The following is a 23,945-nucleotide window of genomic DNA, read 5'->3' as shown; positions in this document are numbered from 1 at the left end:
TTGGCTAGACATTATTTTTTATCATAACAGTGTCAATGAGAATGTTGTTTCTCTCAGAAAAACGTACAAAATATATCCGCGAACCTTATGAAACTCATCAGTTATTTACCTTACAGCTGCAAGGCAAATAATTGTGGAACGGCATACGGTACAGGGAAGACATGCTCTAATTCATGCAAAAACTCTGTTGGAAAGAGTTGTAGTAACATCTTGGTTGTCTATGTTGAAACTGACATTATTGAATATATTGCCTTGACTTTCCATCTCAAGTGACTGATAAAAATTAACTGCAGACTCATCGTCAGAATCCAGTAAAACAGAAATACTTTCCATTCAAACACCAACAAAGAACCGACGAAGACCAAGGAAGAGCAATGACAAAAAAGGGGAGAAAGAGCAATGGCTCGGACAACAACGAAACATACGTCAAAGCAACATTCGATAAAATGTAATACTAAGTAAGTGATAATAAATACCACCCGGATTTCCTCGCTGCGGCACTACAGCAGCAATATTTTTTGGTCAACGCCTGTATAAGATGCGACATAGTAAAATCTTCAGGTTCGGCAATCAAAATGGCGCCTACGAACAGGGATGGGGATGATGGGGTGATCATCGGAACTAACATAATATACATTAATAGCTTCGAGTTATGCTTCAAGCAGAGACTTCTGAAGACAGACGATGAGGAAGTTGTTTTGCATCGTGAGAGGAATTACAGTATTCAAGTCCTATTTCCGGAGGAAGCTTTGATACCATAACATAGCAAGATTGTTCTAGAGGGCTGAGTAGTTATGTTAGAACCTGCAATGCATGACAAGGTGGTTAGTCGAGGGATAGCAGTTAGAAAGACCCCAGTACGTGCTGAAAGGAGTATTCCCGTTAGGGTAATGTATGTCAATCATTAAAGAAGGGCATCTGTTAAAGAAGAGCATGGAGCTAGGACATTGCTCTGCAAATTCAGGAATACTTCAACAAGTTGTGGCTGTAGACATCAACCGGAAAGCCATTCCGACAGAATTAGAAGATCTGGTATCATCGTCGTGCATCATTCTGAGAGCAGATGAAAGAAGGAGTTTGAGGCATTTGGTCTATAGAGATCGAGATGTTTTTGATACTGGGAGGAAGGGAGGACCAATATAGTCCAACACAAAATCCATACTGGAAATGGTCGCCCCATCTGACAGACGGTTCGAAGGCTACATGCCAAGAGACTGGCCAAGAGAAAGGAGGCTGATAAAATTATTGAGAGTATGGCCAAGGAAGGCGTCATAAAACTATCTAGCAGTCTATGGTCTTCACCGGTACTGGTAAAGAAGAAAGACGGCTCGAGCAGACTCTGCGTAGACCACCGGCAGCTTCATAAAGTGACTAAAGAGGACAGTTTATCCTCTTCCTCGCATTAATGATACTTTGGACACCCTGGCTGGATCAAAGATTTTTTCTACGTTAGACTTGAAAAGTGGATACTGGCAAGTTTAGTTGGCTCCTGGGATCGGGAGAAGATGGCTTTCACGGTGGGTGCTGGATTATGGCAATTTAATGTGGTGCCATTTGGACTGTGCAATGCTCCTGCCACTTTGAATGAATAAATGAACTTTATTCTGCAAAAAATACAACAACAATTGTACAATATAGTTTAGACAAAATCATACAATTTAGTTTGTCAATGATGAGAAGAAAAAATAGTTACCTAGAAAAGTAAAAAGTAACATTATTAGATTTAAAAAACAAAAAAATATACACACATAATACACATCTTAAAAACATTCAACTTATAGGAGCTATAAAACTCGCTCTTAGCATAAACATTGAAAAATGAAACTCTTTCAATGTTCTTAAAAACCCGCAATAAAACTTTTCAAAACAATTAAAAACTATACAACTTTTTAAAAAGATAAAATCTTTAAACTTTTAACTGCACCAGGCAAGAAGCAATAGTTGAAGGGAATGTACCCCAGTCAAACTCTAAGAACTTATGTGAACTCGTTTGCCTTTTCTGGAAGACAATTAAAGAACTTGATAGATAAGACTTATAGATATAGACATATAACACAATAGATAAGACTAAGTTTTTTTGGGTTAAAGATAGTCTATATGTTGCGGTATAATTAATTGATTTTCATTTCTTGTATATATATCATATTGTATATATATCATGTATATATCATAAGAGTGCATTGATTGAGGTGCCAAGGCCATTAAGCTTTCTCTAGCATAGATAAGAGACAAATTGGATGTATATTGCAGGGAGGCAAATATACATCCAACAACCAGGCTTTTAAACGGCAGATGAAACGATTTTAAGAGGACTGTTCTGGAATAACATTATTGTGGCAGGAAAATCGCTTGAGGCTATTCCTGAGGCTACGAAGTTCTAGATTAACGTTGAGCCCAAAAAAATATGATCTGTTTCAAGGAGCTGTGCAGTATCTATCTGGGTCACGTCGTTTCCAGTCAAGGCAAAGGTTCAGACTGTCAGAGATTGGTTTGAAGACTTGTCTTTTTAGGATTATGCACGTAGTGTCAGTAAACCAAATCATCGCGAAATCATTGACCAGGCTAAAAGAGAACAAAAATGTCAATGGTCACAAGACTGTCAGAAAGCCTTCGATCACCTAAAAGAGGCTCTGACAAGCTTACCTATCCTGTGCTACCCCTTCCTGAAGAAAAATTTCTACTGGACACCATTCCGTAAAGGAAATGTGTTATCACAAATCCAGGATGACCAAGAAGAAAAAGTCATTGGGTATTTTAGTAAAACGGTGTCTAAGCCAGAGCGTAACTATTGGGTCACTCATCGGGAATTGCTAGCTGTTGTCAAAGCGATGAAGCACTTAAAGTAACAAATATCCTGGGAAAAGTAAAGGAAAGATTTTACTGGATCAATAGCAGGGCAGACGTAAGGGATTGGTGCAGAAAATGCGTTCAATGTGGGGCACGTAATTAGCCGCATAGAAAGCAGAAGATTTAGATACCTCAATCCAACGTTGGATGTTCCTTTGAAAGGATTGCTATTGACGACGCGGGTCCAAAGAGACTGGGAATGATTTCTTTATTTATTTTTGCTGTTTTATCGATTGGCTATCCTTGAAACAAATGGCAGATGATGGGAAGAGAACTCCCACAGGAGAGCAGGTCTCATTCCTAATCAAGTACCCATTTCCATTTATCCCCGCGATCAGATGCAAGACGCATATGACGTTAATGTCAAAGACCAGAGGTATAACAACGGTGAATTGGTTTGGCTCTATGCCCCTAAGAGACGGAAGGATCTGTTATTGAACAATCTTCCTGGGTACAAAGTAGTGAAAGTCATCAACAATGTTCTTTACATAGTACACAAGCCGCCGAGGGGTGCTGGAGTCATTCATTTCAAACAACTAGCTCCTTATTATGGAAACCACGAAGATGATGAGCTGGGGCATATTCTATCAGAATCGGATTTGATATTCGGTGAATTCATGGATCATCATTCTAATAACTGAAAGAGTTGATTCGGCGTTTACCTGTGAAGTGCAGCAAAACCTGTTTACTGCTCCAGCTGAGTATGCTCTGGCACATTGTGTAGCTAAGGGCTTATAAATGTCTAGAGAAACGGCTGAAGTTTTCCGCAGAAAGTTCGGTAAAATTCAAGAGATATGTCGGTCTATCCCCAGAGTTGAGCAAGCACGCAAGATAACCGATAAAGAGACTGATAGAAAGATCTTCTACCTGGTTAACAAAGAGGCATTATACCAGAAGCCAACCATCAGGCTACCAAACGTCGATCTCTCGAGAAAATCATTAATTTTTATTTCTGCAAGAGGTCCAATTGGAATCTTCTGCTGATATCGCTATCCACCATCTTTGGAATCATTTCGGGCCGAAACGAGCTTGGGAAGGGGTTGTGTGACGATATTTTAGACACCGAGAAATCAGCTAATTCTTCGTGATTCCAAAGTGCTTTCATAGTGAATTGTGAAAATAAATTAGCTGACTATTTTCGATTATTTTAAATTCGTACCTAAGTAAGGGAAAACACTACAATATTATTTGTTATTTTCATAATAATATTACTATATATAATTTTGTTATTATTGATTGTTTTCTTATTGTCAATATAGCAGAACATTTTTAAACATTTTGCGTAAGAAAGAACTTGATTTTATTATACGAAACTTACGGGTCATAAAGTATACATGCTATAATTGATCAAAACAAACAAGAAAAAATTGTAGATGCTTTTTTTTGACACTAATAACTTTCATTGACACTGTTACGATTAAAAAAAAACTCTAGGGAAAGTATGCAAGTAAGCACACAAAGGAAAAATACACTTCTTTGAGTACTTTTGCGCCATCTAGTTTTTGTACTTTTCATTTATAATTTTTTTCATATTGTTGGGGAGAAATGTTACCAAAAACCTACCATTCCCAAGATAAATGAACGCCAAAAAACTTTTGAGTTTTTTCGTATCCCATTTTTTTTATGGTAAAAAAAATGGGATACTCGACCCCATAATAAGTCAACTTTTTGAATGCGATTTTAACGATTTCCGCACAAAAATGCTTGGAGGTATTTTTTCGTCAAAACGGCATTTTTTTTGACAGATTTACTGTGCTAGAATGTTTATTATGTTATCATCATAAAATAAGTTATTTTTACAAGTACTCAGTACAAGGCTTTAAGCACTCAATTATTACGCTTTAAATCAAAGGTACCATCCTAAAGCTCTCATGTAAAAATACCTTTAGTAGCAAATAATCATAAAATGACATTTTATGATAAGATAATATTTTTACCTTTGTTATGATATGATGTCATGATGAATAAGGAATATCATGTATTTCTGGTTAACATTTAGGACTCTCATTTTTACTAATTTATATTATTCATTCCTAAAGATTGTGCTAAAAAAATTAAATCATTAAGATAAACATCAAATTATTACCGAAGATAAATTTTCACTAAAGCCATGGCCCAAAAGAATATGGAACTGCCATTGGAACCGGAAAATTACGAGGAGCAATGTGAAACTCTGGAAACAGAAGAGATTAATAAACTTGAGGAAGGAGATAACTTAAATGTAATTCCACTTCAGTTCATAAATTTGGATAAAGAATTAGTGGATGGAACCAGAATAGTGCAAATTAGTTCACCGAAAAGTTTGGAAAGTGACTGTTTTGAAGCAGGGGGTCATAGAGGGAAATATTATAAGCAAACATATAGACGTGCCTGGGAAAATATGCCAGATTTTAAAGGTAAGATCATTAAAATAAGTATATTTTACCCCTAACAGGATCTCCACCCCATAGTTTATGTTAATAGAATGAGATAATTAGACACAAGAGGCGAGGGTACTTGCCTCTCATGTTTGGGATCTCAGTCAATAATGTAACCTCCATTTTGATCATTATTTCCTTAATATTTGGAGAATAAGTATTTCAAATTCAAACATTTATTCTGCCATAATAATTAAATAACAATAACAAATTAATATTGACATATGAACAAAATAGGATTCTAGCAAGATTAGACAACCAATAGCAATAGATTCATTTAAATGTAAGACCTATTGTGAAAAAACCCTTGAAATTAATTAATATTAACAAAAACAAGTAAGCCAGGAACCATGCAGAACTGCTAACATATTTAGTACTACAAGTATAAATAGTATAATCTAAATTGTATAGTATAAATGGTACATATAATATAAACAATACAGTATAATTAATGTGAATATGTGGAAGTTTTTAATGCAGTAAACCGAAAATAAAGTGGGAAATAATTTTTTTAAAGTAGGTCAACAAAACAAGTTATTATTATTAAATTACTTTTTATTATACAAGGTTTAGGGAACACCCAAATATTTAAAAAAAACTTCAAATTTATGTAAAACTTACGGTTTGCCTCTAGGTAAAAGCACTGTTTAATTTTAATTTTTTTTTTAATTAAAGGTTGGTTAAAGGGTGTTAAAGGTCAGCCAACAAGAGCATACTGCACTTTCTGTAGAAAAACACTACATGCCCATAGGTTAAGCCTGTTAAAGCATACATGCACTATAAGACATCAAAAAGCTGCACATTACCAAACATCAGAGAAAGAGGTAAGCAATGTAGATAGTTTTATATATCCACATTAAAACAACTGTTAAAAAAACCAGAAAGTAAAAATGTTGTTTGGTTAATTAATTCCAACTAAGGTCTCACTTATTATAGTTTTTAATTAGGATATTCTTAATCTGCATGCATAACCTTGCAAGCTGAAGATTTCTATATAAATTAGTTGTAACATATATGATATAAAATAATTTTTTACACAAGTTTTTTGAAAACAACTGAATTAAATTATTAACATAATTTATATTTAAATATTAGAACTGCCCCAATTCAAAGAAGTTTTAGGTTAGAAAACTGAAACAAAAATGTGATGAAATGCATTAAAAAATCCTGCTCTATATAAATTAAATATTTTTCCAGCAAAATTATAATTCTATGACTCCAATTTCTTTGGAGGGTGTGCTAGTTCCTGAGAATGAAGATGTTAATGATGACAAATCAGAGAATGCTTACATGACTCAGGTATTTTTTTATCATTAATTTTCATTAAAACAAATCTTATTCTACTACAATGTTTAGGAAGGCCTTAAAGATGATGAGGAACATGCTTTGTTGCAAGATAATATTGATTCTGAGGAGTGTGAATATGAGACTGTGCCAGCCGAAGAAGAATGCGTAAGTTATATTTCTTTAATACAAATTTAGAATTAAAAAATTATAATATTATCAACTCATCAAGTTTTTCAAAGTCTTATAGCAAAAATATCATAGCACACATTTCAATTTTCTGAGGATCACAATTTAAAGCTTAATCTGGAAAAATCTAATGTTATGGTTTTTGGTAACAAAAAAAATTGAGAATTTTTAAAGAATAATTTGAATATATTTAAAAAATAATTCGAAATTAACATTTATCAATAGTACTAAAGACTTGGGGGTTGTTATTGATATTCAACTAAGATTTCAAGAACAATTAAGAAAACTTATACAAAAATAATTTTTTTCTTTGAAAATTTTATACACTAATATTCACATATTAAGTAAACCCCTTAAAAAAAGCTTATATGAAACTCTTGTGTTATCTAATTTTACATACTGTGACTACATTTATGATTTTTCTTTGGATTTGGAGAGCAAGAATCGCATACAAAAGGTGAAGAATGCTTGCTTGAGGTTTATCTGTGGTTTGCGCAAATTTGATCATATTTCACACTTATATAAGGACCTTAGGCACTTTTCTTGTTTCTTATTAAAGATGCTAAATAATACGTTTTCTCCCAATTCAATAAAAAAGCGTTTATTAAGAGATTTAATTAATTTAATTTATGATTAAATGATTTAATTATTAATAAAAGATAATTTATTCTTTATGTAGATTTTTGTTTTAATAAAAGTCATTTTTTATTTAATTAAAAATCGCGACAATATTTCGAGTTGAACTGGCTTCCCAGTGGACGTAGACCACTTTTTCGGAGCTTCGCTAAACATCCACGTGTCTCCAGAGATGTCGTAAGGTCAATACTTGTGTTGAGTTTGTTATCGCTTTCGTCCCCGCAGTGATTCAAGAATGACGAACACCTGACAGCTGTTACATTATTTTCATCTTAGTCATGCGTTCATTCATTCCTAGTCTTCATCCACAATTAACACACGGCACTTTTAACCTACTTGTTATTTTAATTTTTTGTTTTGTCTTTTTATATTCTTCTGCTTTCTTTTATGTTAATCTTAATGTAAAGACATGTGTTTTTTTCCTATATCTTTTGCATTATATATGACCCAAAAAATAAAATACAATCTATCTTGAGAGCCTAGCCCTTACACATAAGAGAGAAATATATCTGACACCTTTCTGACCGTTTTTGTGGAATATTTTAATCTGATTAAATGTGTGGAGACTTGTATCGCCCTCTCACTCACTCCGAGAGTGGAGGGGAGGCTGTCAATTGTCAGGATGTATTCGATCCATTATGGCGGATTAGGTTGCATCTGAGTCGTGACAGAGACTGGTTGTAAAAGTCGTTGACTTCCACGTGTCTAAGCTATATAGCCGTTTTCTTGTACGATTGGTACAATAAAGTATTGTTACCCGTTAACGAGTGTATTATTTTGGTGTTTAAGAGTATAGGATCTCTCGTCTGGTGACCACAAAATCTACAAATGTACTATGAGTAGCGCCATCCCGCGAAGATACTTTAAAATAAAACTGGAATTTATGACAGGTTGTTTTAGTAAAAAATGCTTAAAAAGTTAAAAAAATACTTAAATTGAAATGTAATCGTGTATAATACATTTGTATATTAAAATTTTATTATGACCATGGTTTTGAGTAGTAATGGTAAATATGCCAAAATACTTTTTTTTCCATTTAGGTTAGTGAACCAACTGTTCCCAGCCAAATATCAACAACGGTAACGGATTCAAGTAGGGGCGGTTCCGTGTCTGGACTGGCCGTTAGTCTGTACAAATTGGTCGAGGGCCGATGGACTTTTATAGACGAACGCTTGACGGATGCTATGGGCCGATGCTCCGATTTCTTTAACAACCGGAAGTTTACCCCCGGCCGCTATAAATTGCATCTTGACGTCGATAGATATTTCGAGTCTAAGAACGTCGAATCTGTGTTTCCTTTTATAGAGGTAAGATAGTACATAGGTCTGATGTTTACAAGCTATATATGAGATGATGAGTACCTAGAGTCTGATGATGATGATGAGTGAATTCATAAAAATGCATTACTCTTGACAAAAAGATTGGCATTTTCATTTGTGAACAAAAGTCTTCCCTCCCTAACCGGACTGTTTTTTTGCTTTACTAAAATATTTTGGTTTTCTTGGGTCATTCTCAGACAATTTAAAATACCTACCTACCATAGAGATGGGCTGAAAAATGAGTTCCAGTGAGGAAGATGTCATTGAACTGGAAAACTGGCCTGCAGAGGAAGGAGATACAGAACAGTCGTGTGTACAAGAACACCCGAATTGTAATTGATGCTTCAATGAAGTTTTAGACGTAAAAAAGGAGATATATTAACTCAAAAGTTTGTCAGGGAGTCAACAATAATGTAGCCAGGCAATTAATTCAGAAATTCAGAAGAAAGTCGACGATACTAAGACACCCAACAGCATTCAGGGTTATATGTTAATAATAAAACCCCCAGAAGTAGTAAGTTCTGACTGTGCAATTGGAGAAATAACGAGAAAAGTGGATCCTAGCAAGATAAAAGTTGGAATAGGGACTTAAGAAACACCAAGGAGGGCACTATCACTATTGTCCAACCAAACCAGAAATTGAGCATTTTAAAAACACAGCCGTGAACGAACTGAAGCCAACTTACACAGTAAAAGTTCCAACAAAAACAGCACGAAAAATCAAGTTCATTGGAGAAAGCGGGAATCAATATTCTAATGATAAAGAAACCTGTATTAGGAAAGAGAACTCGTAGATTAGCACTGATGACACATTTAGAGTTATGTACCTATGTGAACGAAATAAAATACAATTACGCAAATATTCTTTTAGACTAATATGTTCAAAAAGTTATTAAGAATTGGAAAAAATCATCAAAATTATCAACGTTATCCTGTTTACAAGGATCTAAATGTAACTAGATGTTTTACGTGACAGGGATACTACTACTCCCAAAGTAAATGTAATAACGAACTAATCTGTTCAGAATATTCTGGAAAACGTGTGAACATGTAGCAATCCAAAGAAAAAGTTATTAACTGCATAACAGCCAAGATGAAATTTAATACCCAGTACGCCAGGAAGCTTTCTTCGTCAGACAAGGACTGTCCATCCAGTAATTATCATAACAAACTTGTCTGGAGGCGTACAGATATGATGAAGAAATCGATAATGTTGATGGGTAAAATGAATGACTGGTTAATAGGACTTTTTTATTTAGAAATTTAAATCTTAGATCTGGACAACTTAGTATAACTTACATTCATGTAAATATATCTAATATAAGAAAAATTTCGACAACTTTGTGAAAAATGTTGGGAGCTTATCATTTGCACTTTGTTGATGTTTTTATTCTTAGTGAAACATTTCAAGAAAAATGAGGCATAACAACAATTTACAAACTTCCACTTATTTTTAAAACTGATTTCATCCCTGATTTACAACTTTATATAAATAAATTTAAAAATTTGCCTGATATTGAAATAATTGGTGACACCAAAATAAATATTTTAGATGTAAATAATAATGCAAATTTTGAATATCTTTCTACCATGGCTCAGTTTGGCATTTTGTCTTTCATAAAATAAACAAGTTTTTTTTTTAAAAAGGAAATCCGGTAAAGAGAAGACAAGTTGCAATCCTTTTGATTGGATTGGTATATGCTAATTGTTCTTAACATACTACAAGATGAAGTGGTTGATATAATGAATGGCTACCCCTCGCCGTCTTCAGTATACTATGAAGAACATCGTTGATGATTTCCAGTACTTTGTACGGCCGGCCCATCCCCGGGTGTTTGACTGATGTTTGTTTCATAAAGCCTAACCTGGTCTTCGGCATTGACATACGAATCCTACATCCTGTCGCTGGCATTTTAAATCGAAATACGTACTTGACTATCAATGACATATGGATGTCTTCTACGCAACTCACTGCCGTAGTCCTCCCCGGCAACATCGGTTCCTGGCGGGCAACCAAAATTCAGATCTCATGGGAGACGAAGTGTTCTTCTTATCACTATTCGAGCTGGGGACTCTCCTGTGCTTTTATGGATGGCCGATCGGTAAACCACCAGGAATAAATGAAGAAACCTATCCCAATCTCTTTGATGGCTAGATACGACTTTGAGCAAATACCGATTAATTGTTCCATTAATTTATTTCACTATGCCATCTGACTGCGGGTGCAATACAGGATTCCTCGTAAAATTGAGAATTTTTTCTCGAAATTCGTCCTTGGTCTGAATGTAGCTCCAAAGGTACACCAAATCGGCAGATATATTCTTTTATTGAAGCGTCGCCGACAGTGGGGCCTTCTGGTTTGGTAAAGGGTATGCCTCAACCCATTTGCTGAAGTAAGCATGGTCAATAGCAATGCTTTCAAATGGACTTCCCACGTTGAACTGATGCCTTAAAGCCTTCTGCTTTCTCTGGGGTTAATTGGTTGACGCACAACAACGCATTTCTTGCACTAGTCCCTAACGCCTGCCTGGCTATTGAACTGGCGTAACGATTTGTCTTTTTTCTTCTTTGCCGTCGTGGTCAACAATTTTCCGCCGCAGGAGTATATCTTCCAAAAACTAAGGAGTTCCATTGTCTAATATGACTTGACACTTGATCGGTATTTAGTGTTGACGTCCAACTCCCGTAGCATTTCGATTCATTTTGCTTCTTCACCCTCCGGATTTTTAAACTGAAGGCGCTATTTCAAAGATGCATAATCAGTTCGCAGCAGAAACTTGCTTTCATAGAGTTACCTGTACAAGTGATCCATCTCTTTGGTAACAGCTAGCAACTCCCGGCGGGTGACGCAATAGCTGTGTTCTGGTTTGGTCCGCGTTCTAATAAAAAAGCTAATGACTTTTTTTTTGGCCATCCTGGGGGACAGCACGGCTTCTAGGACCACATTGCTATCGTCATAATCAAGAACCTCAACGCTTCTATACTTTTTATGTGATCTTCGAACGATTTTCTTATCACAATAATGTCATCAAGGTAAACCAGACAAATCTTCCAGTACAGTCAGCCGTTCAAAAGTGTTAGGACCATTGAAAAGTCCAAATGGCATCACGATAAATTTTCATTATCCAGCCCCCACCGTAAAAGTCGTCTTTTCCCGATCTTCAGCGGCCAACTCATCCTGCTAGTGTCTACTTTTCAATGTGGAAAAATCTTCGATCCAGCCAAGGTATCCAAGGTGTCATCATTGCGAAGAGAGAATAGCTGTCCTTTTTAGTTACGCTATTAAGATGTCAGTAATTTACGCAGAATGTGGTCAAGTCGTCTTTCAGTACCACTGGTGAAGACCATGAAGTCATAGATGGCTCTATGACGCCTTGCTTGACCAGTGGTACTCTTCAAGCTGTCTGCCGGGTGGGAAGTGCATTTCTGTATTGTTTTTTTTTTGCTGAACTATGTTGGTCCTTCGTTACTTCTCAGGATCAAAAACAATTCGAGATATCTGTGAACCAAATGCCTCAGCAACCTTTTTTGGTCGGACCTTAGACCGCTGCCTGACAAAGAAACCAGCTTTTCTAATTCTTTCGAAGTGAATTCCCGGTTGTTTTACATTCGCAACTTATTGAAGTATTGCTGAAACTGTAGAGCAACAATAGAACTCTTCTTTAATAACACAAAATAATTATTGACTTTAGTTACCACACAGGATACTCCTTCCAACACATACAAGGGTTTTTCCGATTGTTATCCCTGGACCAACAGCCTCGTCATGCATTGCAGTTTGAAATATGACTATTTTACCATCTGTGGTCTCGCCCTCCACAACGATCTCGCTTCGTTTTGTTATCAGTTTCTCCCGGAAGTAGGACTCGATCCTACATTTAACGATGTAAAACAACTTTCTTCGTCTATCTTTAGTCCTCCCTGCTTAACGCTTAACTCGAAGCCCTAAGTGTCCATTATGCCCATTCCGATGATCCTCAATTTCAGCCACTATCACAGAATGCTCAAATACTGCTTTTCTTATGGTGAATGTGACGTTTGTTTCATCATAAACATTTTCTCTATCTCCCGTCGCTGTGCCACTTTGATTCTCAGACGCCACTTTGAATTGTGTTTGTCGCACCTATATCCAGCACCACAGTGTGGAAGGTTCCATGGGCGTATCGACGAAAACATTCTTCCTTTAGTTTTTTCCTTTAGTTTCATATGAGGAGACCTGGGCGGTATTGACTGGAACTTGCGGAATACAGGTCGACGTTCGGCCTTTTGCATCGATCTTTTTTACTTTTCCGTATTGTCGGGAGTGGAACTAACGCCTTCTGGAAAATGTCTTTTTATGTGACTGCTCCGCTGCATTTCCAACGCTCCAACATTCGTTCCTTGTAGCTACATTCCCCAATCGCTTTTGTGCGAGACTTGGCACCGATTTTTCAACAGCATGTGGTAGACATGTTCCAGGTGTGAGTTCAAATGCATCACTAGGTGGTCTTAGACTTCTTGCTCTTCGGGAGAAATTCTTTGCAGGATGGCAGCAGCATCCCCTTTCAGATTTAATCTAAGGGCAGTCGCCTTCTCCCTCGGTAAGCAACCGTTTGCTTTTGCAGCTGCTTCCAATTGCTGCTAATAAATATTCCATGATGTAGTATCAATTAAACAAACTTCGTTCTTGTGGTCCAGTGCTGAAGGTCTACAGGGTAGCTTATCGAAAATGTTGACGTTCAATGTTGCGATTCTGTTTCGAACTTCCTGGATCCTGTTTTCCATCAATAAAAGAATTTCTTCTTGTTTTCTAAAATCTTTTCTTCCAACCTGGAAGAATTCTTTTTTAGCCTCTCCCCAAGCTCACCTTTTAATTTGACATTATTTTCCAAAATTTTTCTTTCAATCTGGCATAACTCGCTCACAGTTTTTTTCCAGTTTTGCAGAATTTTCTTGCAACTTCACTTCCACACTTTGCAACATTTGACCGATATCGCCTTCGTTAAGTAATGCGACCTCCAGCTCCCCTTTTAGCTCAGCAACTTTTAAATCCACCAGCTCTGGCATTTTCACACACTTTAGTCCGATTTATTTCAGTTCAGTATTATTTATTTTTCACCAATCACCCTCAATGTAAAAGTAACGTATCTTAAAACTTCGAGTTTTGAGATATTGCAATTTAAAATTTTGGAAACGGATTAAATATGCTTAACATCTATTGAAAACAATAAATCTTATTTTGCTAGATTTTAATATTTATACTCAAAATAAATGTTCAAAAAGGTAGGTATTACGTTAAACAGATTATTTAGAATTTTAAATAAAGTTGGAGTAAGTACAGATTTTTTTGAGATGTGCTGCTGTTTTACTAGGCAATAATTATGTATAACCTAAAAAAACTAACATAAAAAGGGCAAATTGTCAAAAATAAAAAAAAAATTAAATAAACAAAATTTTTATTCAAGGTAATACAAATAACATTTTAGAAAGTAATACAGAACATCCCTTTGCGAAAAAAATACAAAATATAAATTTTTACTCACCAAGTAAATTCATAAAAAAAGTATGGTAGGGCTTAGGAATTAAGTTTTTTTAAGCTGGCGACAATTTGCCACTAAATTTTCTGTCAATTTTAGTTTTTCGTTTGCTTGATCTTAAAGAAACGTTATTTCGAACTTGTATTTCGCTGTACGGAACATCATCTCCATATTCGTATTTAAAGAACAAACTATCAGGCTTACTCTTATTTGTCATAATTACCTTTATATCGGTCCACTTAACCTTTATTTTATCAGTATCAGTGCTAAAATTTAAACCTATATCAGTAGATAATTTTTGAAGCTCAAACATTTCAGATTGATCCATTTCTTTTACATAATAGGGTTTTCCCCTTTTTTTTTTGCACCTTGAATCAAAGGAATCCACTGAGAAGGGATAAAAATAGGTCCACCTTTTAACAAACGTTTTTTTTCTTTTTCAATGCATGAGTGCATACTATCGCCTTCATTTTGTGTATGACCTGTTACCAGAAATTTATGCGTTATTGATTAAATTTCGAGGAAAGTGGTTGCATATAAATACAAACTAGCAATGTACTTATTTTTATTCTGCCCGGTTTCTTTCTAGGAATTGCAGAATACAACTTCCAATTTCATTTGCACCGCGCTTTGCAATATTCTCTGACCAAACGTAGCATGAACCCTCTTTGCTACCAATATTAAAAATTGTGAAATTGTATGTTGCCAATTTACTTTTGTAATAAAAGTCTGAGACTTGTGAGCAAGGTGTGGTAGGGACGGACTGTAAATCATAGACAGCTACAACTTTAGTTGAATCTTGTAAGGCATTTGACACACCAATCTCTTTTTCTTGTCGAGCTTTATTTTTGTCATCAACGTGTTTGTCGTATTCACTTTGAAGCTGAACTTTTTCTTCAGAAGAATAATTGGCATACCTTTCGCAGGTACTGCATTGGTCTTTTTTTGGTTGGTGCCATCCAATATTGTATTCAAAGTTAAAGATTTGTTCATAAATGCACGGCTTGACAAAAGGTTTGTTTGCCTCTTCACATTCACGTTTATAGTCACGGTATAGCGTCGCAAGTGTTAGACTTCCTTCTATAAAGGTTCTTGTTGTTTGTTGTCGCAAATAATGAGATTCTACTGTGAGCAATGACCCAATATGTTTTCTTACGCCGGCTTTTAATGCAGGGTCCAGTTTTTTATGATTCCCGTGTTTACCACGTAGATCACTACTAACAATTTTTTTATCACTGGTTTTTTTAAGAGCCGTTCGAATGGTAGTATCACCAATGTTTAAAGTGCTTATAAAAAACTTCTTGCAAACTCGAATTTTTTCATTGTTGATGTCAAAATAATAGGCTTGTGTGCAGTTCTTTCTTTGACTATTTTCCTTTAAATACTGGTATTTAGGTTTAATTGGATCTGTATTAGCACAAATAAATTGCCTTTGTCGAGTTATGTCGCCCAACTCCCAAAAGGATGTAAGAATTTCCTTTCTTAAATTTTCCGATATTTTTGATAAATGCATTTTTGTTTACATTTCTCAGTACATGTAGTTTGTAGGGAACGTGCTGGGACTTCTTTTTTTTTTTAGATGTTAAGTAGCTTTCACCTAAATTTCGTTTTTGACTTCTTATGAAGCGGGGCCAATTTTCTTTACTTCGCTTTCTCTTTCTAAATTTTTCTGTCGCTTTTCTCTTTCTAGAATTTCCAACCCCTCTATCATTATTATTTAAAAGAGTGTGTTCTTGTTCCAAACTATCTTCTGATTCAAACTCTTCCTCTGTATTATAATCAGGATCTTTAACTAAGGCATCCTTATCTTTCAAAGGTATTTGGGGATTAATTTCTGCATGATCAGCAATGGGATGGGCGGGGTCACTGACTGGAATTAACCCATCATCACTGTAATTGCATATTAGTGGTGACAATGCAGCACATTGTTTGCTTTGTATATTACAATTTGTAGGTTCATATTCAGCCATTGATATAACAACAGGAGCTCACATTATAGTAGCTTCATTTAAATCAACAAACTGAAAATTATTGGCTGTATCAGATGAATCCACCTAAAAAAGATACAATCTAATAATCTACATTGCATATTTTATTTAGAGTTGGTGCATACCATGATTTCTGTTGTGAAAACTTGTGGAATTAACTCTTGTGGTTTCTAAAATTATTAATATAATTTTATATTAAATAATATTAAAACCTATAAGCTTACCACAAAAAAATGAAGATTCGTCGTTTATAGAATTAAAAGAAGTATTACAGTCCTGTTCTATTTGGTCTGATGTACCATTCTTTGCTAATGCTATTTCAGTACCAATGTCGTCTATAAAATCTAGTGATAACTTTTCAGTCTAAAAATATTTAAAATACATAACACACTTTTAGAATTTTGTTTACCTTATAGCGATTTCCATTGGCAAGGGTAGTGCGCACCAAATGTATTTTTTTTCAGGTTAGTGCTATGTCATAAAAAAAGATACAAATACACTTAAACGCACTGACTTGGCCAATATAAATCGCTATTAGTTTCTCGAAAATTATAAATACTAATGACGTTTAAGCTTGAAGAAATTGGGTGGAAGTAAGCAGAACACGTATCCCTTGGAATTAAAAAAGAAGAAGAAAAAACAGATCTTTTAAAACAAAATTACCATAATAATTATTATATTTATGTAAATATGCCTATGGGTTTCGTACGTAACAATAATAATAATATTTATTACACTAAAAAAAACTTTATATTATCAGCACTGATGGTCGGTCGAACCGATCATTTTTTCCATAACAATGCAAATCGATACAAACAAACGCGACCCATGATACGCGCGCATGTGAAAGCCACCATTTAAATCAATGGCCAGCGCGTACCATCAGTGCTGATGGTTGGTCGTGTGTGAAAAAGCACTAACAGTACATTAAAAAAAATCAAAACAAAAAAAAAGAATTTATTTACAAAATAACTTACTAACTTACCCCTGGTTTTTTCTCCAAATTATCAAACATCTTAACATGATTTCAATATTAATTGCACAAATTACCCAAAATTAAAACACAAGATAATGCCTCTTCTAAAATGTGATAAATCTCTCCTAGAATGTCACCAGCTTTTGAGTGCAATAGGAACACATTCCAAAATAAACTGGTTTTATCAAGATTTTACGCGCCAAAAACCGACGCGCGGCTAATAAAATATCAACGTTTTTTTGCGTTGTGGCGTTATTGTATTTGAATTTTCTCAGTAAGCTGTTGAAGATATACTAACATATTTGATGTTATGTTAGTGTTTTTCTTTAATTTATTAACTTTATGAGAATAGATGTTTAATGTAAAAGTGATATATTTTGTTTTGCGTTAATTTAACACTTTAAATTTAATAGGAAAAATTAGTTATTACAGGTTAATAGTGTTATATTTTTAGATGTGTTAGTATTCCATTATTTTATCTGTCAAACATTCTTGATTTTATGGGCAGTATACTTTAATATGTTACTTTTACATTGGAAATTTTTTGCTATAGTTTTATGTTAAAATTAGTTTTATTACATTTTTAAATATTTCCCGCCCTTTTTTCGGATGTGTTACTTTTTCATTTAGTAAATTCGTCTTTTCGAGCAAACTCAATAAAAATCTCAGTTTCGATTTTTTTTTAAATATGTTACTTTTCCATTGATAGTGCGCAATGTCCAGTTGACTGTCATCCAATTTACACATTAGACTGTTGTTAAAAAAAATTAAAATATATAAAAATGTTTTAATCAAAATGTAATCATTGGCTATTAAAAAAAAATCAAACAAAGTGTGTTAGCTGACTCGGAAAGAGACTTTATATCTAAAGTATTTATCTGTTTCGCAACATTGTGAAAAAACTATCGCGTAAAAAATTCAGTTCAGTATCTGAAATTCCAATTTTTTTGTCCGAAGATCTAAATGGTATTTAAATCTACTACACCGAATGCAATTTATTTAGTACGGCATAATGAAAACGAAACCACTTAATGTGATTTGAATTTCTTTTTTGATTGACTCTCTATTATTGTTGCAGATTATTTTTGACGCTGGTTCTAGTTCAAAATACCATTTTCCAGTGTTATTGGGTCCTAACACTTACACTACCTATAGAGCCTTTAGTGACTAAGTATTTTTTATATAGTATCAAATTATAATTTAAGTAAAATGTACCAATAAATAATTGGATTAGATGATTCCAAGTTTTGTGAATTATAAGAAAATCTGAGTGAATAAAATGTTTTAGTCTAATTAATACATGTAATTGTTTTAATCAATTTTTAGTAATTGTTTTTATAAAATAATTGATTTTTTTTATACATTTTATGGGCTGCACTCTGTAAAAAATAATGAAACTAAGAAAAAGTATGCAACTGAAGAAGAAAATAAATAAATTAATGCAGACGCAGATCTTAGTTTTTTTTTAACCATACATTTAGAAGTTTTCAGAAAACCTATTTGGGCTACTCGTAGGTGCTTAATTTTAATGATATTAAAGATGTACAGGCATATTATATTTCCAGGTTACAAGTCCAAATCTTTCCAGATTTTCGCGCGGAAGATAAACCAACCAAATAAGCCTCATAAGAAATATGAAGGTGTTGTCTGACTCTAAGTTTAGATTGTCACAAATTAGTTAAGGTTACCAACATACATACATTTAGATCAAACAAATAGTCAACTATAATCAGGAAGTTGTGCGAATTCTGTTATAAATAAATAGTCATATATTTCCAACAGGTCAGTCACTCAATTACAGGAAATACAAAAATAAATCTTTATAAATTTCATAAAAAATCACAAAAAAGAAAATGAAACAAAAAATAGTCTAACAAAGTAACTTAATACTTCATAACCCTAACCTAAACTATAAAATAAGTAAACAATAGAAAGGCAGTATTAAATCAATTAACTTTGCTATACTCTATTTTCTTTTTGGTGAGAGCACAGTGCCTCATTATTTATGCAGAAGTAGCATTAGAGTCTTCCATTTTTCTACATGTAACAAAATGATAAACCAGGCTGTTTTTACCAATTTTAAGTGGACAAGTCCTGTATGGTCTCAAATACAATAGGCACAGATGTAGCTCCGCGTGCGGAGCTATTTACATCTGTGCAATAGTACATAATGTTGGATTTTATCTATTATCTATTAGATAAAAATTTTTAGAAAAAGTATGGTTGGTAGGTATAACCTATATTTATTAAATTAACAAGAAACATTTCTTAAAAGCTCTTATTTCATTTTTTTAATACCAACCAATAAAAAATGCAACTCTCCAAACATATCTTGTCATTTATAAGAGAATAGAAAGGTACATAAATATTTATAGAAAGGTACATAAATATAAGGATCTTTTAATTTATTAACCATATTTACATATATTACAATAAAAATATTTACGAAATATACAAAAAAAATCAATTTATAAATCACACATTTTATTACTGTTATCGCTTTCATCCGAATCAGACATTCTCACTGTAATAACAAAGGGTTCGACAGTTTCTTCTAGAAGATTATCGAGGGTCCACATCTTTTCTTCTTTTATAGCATGATTCACAGCATTGCTTCAGTTTTCTTGGGTAACGTTAGCCACTGCTGCTTTCAGAAGTTCTCTCACATCTTTCAATTTAAAAGTTTTATTATTTCTAGCCACAAATCCTTTTACTTGAGCCCAAATTAACTCTATAGGATTTAATTCATAATGGTAAGATGGCAAATGAAGTACAGTTATATTGTGTTGTTTTGCCATTTCGTCAACAACGTGTCTTTTATATTTTAATTTATTTTCTGTAACTATTGTCAGAAGCTCTGCTTTTACCGCGTCATCTCCAAAAGGTATTTCTTTTTCGGTAAGCCAGTTTTTTATTTCTTCTTTTCGCCAGCAGGATGATGGTTGTCAAAGCCGCAATATCTTTTGTTTGTGTTATTGTAATTTGGGTCCTCGCGCGATGCTTCTCATAAGGTTTCTCAGTATTTGTATTTTTCCGCGGAATGGTCAAAACAAGGCGTGGGCATGCGATGGGGGGGGCTCTTATTAGGCATAATAGTGTATTAGAATCGTTTTAAAAAGCAGTTCAAGTCGAGTTTTAAGTTGGAGAACGGTATTTTTATTACTTTTATGATCGGTTTGCCGCGGGCGTTCGTTTTGTTTTTATGTAATAAGATTCTGAGTAATAAGTATAGTTTATTTCTTTGTAACCGTACCTAGTGTAATCTTTCGTGAGAATAATCTGCTACCATTTTTAGAATAAAGGGTTAAATTCAGTTTTTTTGGCCTTTTATTTAACGAACCGTTGTTAGTAGGTTTTAACGGGTAGTTTTCTCCAAAGGCAACATAACAATGGTAATTTTTCTATTAATCTTGAATGGTAGCTGGCATTGTCCATAACAATAATTGAATTTTCGGGAATTGACTTGATCATTTCGGAAAAATAATCTTCAAAAACATCAGCGTTCATTTCTTCGTGGTAATGCTTAGTTGACTTTGATTCGAATTCAAACAGACCGCCATTTAAAAATCCTTTATAGCTCCCAATATGTTAATTAATAACTAATATTATATTAATCTGTGGCCCTTACCAGAAGGAGACTTCAAGCCAGTCGATAAACCTTCTAAAAAAGCCTGACGGGAGCTTCCAACATTTTTATCCTGCCATCGCTTGCTCACGGTGTGTCCTTCGTTAAGCCAGGTTTTATCCAAATAATAAATGTTTCTTCCTTCCTTTCAATACTCCTTAATTTGCCTTAAATACTTTCTGCTCCAACAGACTATTTCTTCTTTATCTATTAAAATAGATTTTCTATTTTGCTTTTGCCAAGAAAAATGTAATTTGTGTACAATTTTCCATAATTTTTTTCTTCCCATTTCTGGTACATTTTCGTCTTCTTTTATAAGTGTCAAAATTTTGCCGATAGTTGGGATTTCATTCTTAAAATAAAATGAATGTACTGTCCTTCTGATGATATGCTTTGCTGTCTCATCAACTGCTATCGGCTTCCTACCGGCAGTTTTCTTTACAATCTTCTTAGGCAAGTTTTCACTGTTTCTGTCACTAAGAAGTCTGTAAATTGTTGCTTTACTTATGCCTGTCATATTGGCACATGTAGCGACTAGATTTCTAACAGTACTTAGAGGCATTTGATGCACAAGTGCATCATGTACGTTTAGTACTATAGTCCTTGCTTTAAAATCTAAAACACCTTTACACACTACGGGGCTAAACTTTGAAATTCTTACAACAAATGCGAAACAATACTGAAAAATAAATTAAGTTTTTAGCATATATCTACATTATATACCATCAAATATAACTACCTGTTTGCATTTAAGATTGCACAATTTAGGTACCTATAATACTTATACCTCCATATTTACCTACCTAGACAATATCTACTTATAAGGGTTAAAAAGAACTTGTTCATTAGGTACTTAAGTAATTCAAAGAATTTATGGCTAAAATTGGCCTATTTCTTGCACTATTATGTAAAGCCAACAAATGAAAACATTCAAGTCTTAATGTACTTGAGAAGTGGGACGCCAATGGTTTACGACCGTTTTATGGCTATCGACCCTTTCGTGTGCTCCTACGGACTATATACGGAAATGGACTATAATGATTGCTTTCAAAGAATCATAGAAAATATCACAATGTGTATTATAAGTATTAAACAAATAACAGGTATAATTTATTGGCGCTCTAGTTAGCATATTAGTTCTAGGACGTTAATAAAAAAAAGTTAAGGAACATCTTGCGTTTAACCTGAGAATTACGTATCTAATTTGATTTAGTAACTCGGTACAATTAATTTTATTATTTAAGAATTTGAACAAAAAGGTAATTCCTAATATATGGCTTCTGGTTTAGATAGACACCATCCTCCTTGAAACCTAAATGATTTAAAAATTTGCGTTGCAGACTCAAGCTTTATAATATCGACCCGGTAAATTGGATGCCAAATGAGACAACCATACTCCAATTTGAATCTAACAAAACTGAAGTACAAATGTGTTAGGGTTATGAAAATTGTTGCTATTGCGACATTGTTTTGATGGGTTAAGCTTCGATCAAAAGTAATCTCTAATTACGTAATCATCTTGTTAAAATATTATTATCAATTACGTAATCAAATATTATTGGATTCTGTTTTCGATGTTAAAGTGCAGCATTTAGACTTATTTAAGTAAAACTTGTTTGACTGTTTAATTTTTTTATTTATCTTGCAAATGAATACAATCGTGGATAGTAATAATATTTATAAAAAGTTTAAGGTCATCCGCAAACTTGAGTCTCGGGCATTTAATAAGTTTAGTAAGGTCATCGATAAATACAAAAAAAAAGGGGACCTGAATTAGATCCCTGCGGGACACCTGAAGAAATCTCGTAACTGTGAGAACGAAAACCCTCAATTTCGACGAAGTGATGACGCCTAGTTAAATAAAATTGTACAAGGGTAACCAACTTGTCCGAAAATCCCAAGGCATTAATTTTAAAAAGAACAGTATGATTAACTAATTGATCAAATGCCTTCTGAAAGTCCATATACAATCAATCTGGCCAAACTGATCCAGATACTCTGTGAAAAAGAAGTCAAGTTTATATACCAAGACTTTCTCTGCATACATCTATGCTGATCTGATGATATAAAGCTTTTAATTTATAAGTAGATTTGATGGTTGATACACGGTTCAAAAAGCTTAGAAAATTTGCACAAACGAAATAGGGCTGTAATTACGCAGTTCTGTTGGATTGCCTTTTTTAAAAACCGGTATGACTGGCGGTTGGAAAAATACCATTTCAATAGATTTGTTGAAGAAATTGAAACAGAAGTGGCTTCGAAAAAACATGTATGCAATCCTTTACAACAAAGCTTGGAATGGAGTCAATACCTGCAGTTTATTTGTTTTTCAATTTTTTTTGCAGCTAAAAATATATCAAACTCCACCAACACATTCAATTTAGAGCTAAATAGGTTCCAGAGAATCAGGATCAACATCGACGGAGTTACTAGGTTTTGCATAAACACTTTGAAAAAATGTTAAAAATGCCACAATAGCTTTAAACGATGAAAATCCTCCATCCCTTTTTCATCCGTATAAATGACCAAAACTGTGAGCTGTCATTTTGGATATCATTTTCGATTTTTTGAAAGTATTGTTCTAACTGGACTTTAAAATTATTGTACTCATAATTTGAACCCTATTTTTTATATCTTTTAAAAGCTGCTTCCTTTTTATAATTAATGCAGTAATATATCCGATGTATACCATTCAGGATACCTTTTTTTCCTGTCAGTTTTCTAAATGAAACTGTGCTCAAAAAAATACTGTTTAAAATATCGTAAAGGATATCGCAAGCTTGATTAACTGATAGTCATCGTACATTGGTGAAAAGTCAGCATTAAGTATTGCGTTATATAGAATTGGAAAATTAGCCTTTTGAAAATTAAATGTCTTTGGTTCATTTTTATGGAGTTCAACTTGATTATAATGTGAAAAATTACAGTTTAAATTAAAGAGCAACAGGGGATGATGTTTATCCACTTTTAATAATCAAAAATCGCCTTCAGCCACATAACATTGTACAATGGATATAATAAGGTCTAATAACCTACCATTTGAATTAAGTATTGTATTGTATTGGGTTAAGTTTAATATATCAATAAAATTAACTAGGGCAGCACTCCTGGAGTCCCGCATATCCCGATCATTCGCGAAAGAACGAGC

The 23,945-nt window shown here is 33.9% G+C and overlaps 1 protein-coding gene across 1 annotated transcript; it reads left to right on the top strand.

The window, feature by feature from the left end:
* The first annotated feature begins 4,783 nt into the window (after positions 1 to 4,783).
* Positions 4,784 to 18,471, top strand: LOC126739384 (uncharacterized). The gene is made up of 6 exons (XM_050445044.1): positions 4,784 to 5,243; positions 5,940 to 6,088; positions 6,462 to 6,563; positions 6,621 to 6,716; positions 8,414 to 8,680; positions 18,251 to 18,471. Exons 1-6 carry the CDS (start codon positions 4,958 to 4,960, stop codon positions 18,341 to 18,343), a joined length of 993 nt encoding a protein of 330 aa, XP_050301001.1. The 5' UTR covers positions 4,784 to 4,957; the 3' UTR covers positions 18,344 to 18,471.
* The last annotated feature ends 5,474 nt before the right edge of the window (positions 18,472 to 23,945 follow it).

The sequence above is a fragment of the Anthonomus grandis genome, chromosome 1, assembly GCF_022605725.1.
Source record: "Anthonomus grandis grandis chromosome 1, icAntGran1.3, whole genome shotgun sequence".
NCBI lineage: Eukaryota > Metazoa > Arthropoda > Insecta > Coleoptera > Curculionidae > Anthonomus > Anthonomus grandis.
Note: the sequence above shows the minus strand (reverse complement) of the source record. Positions and strands in the feature narration are given on the sequence as shown.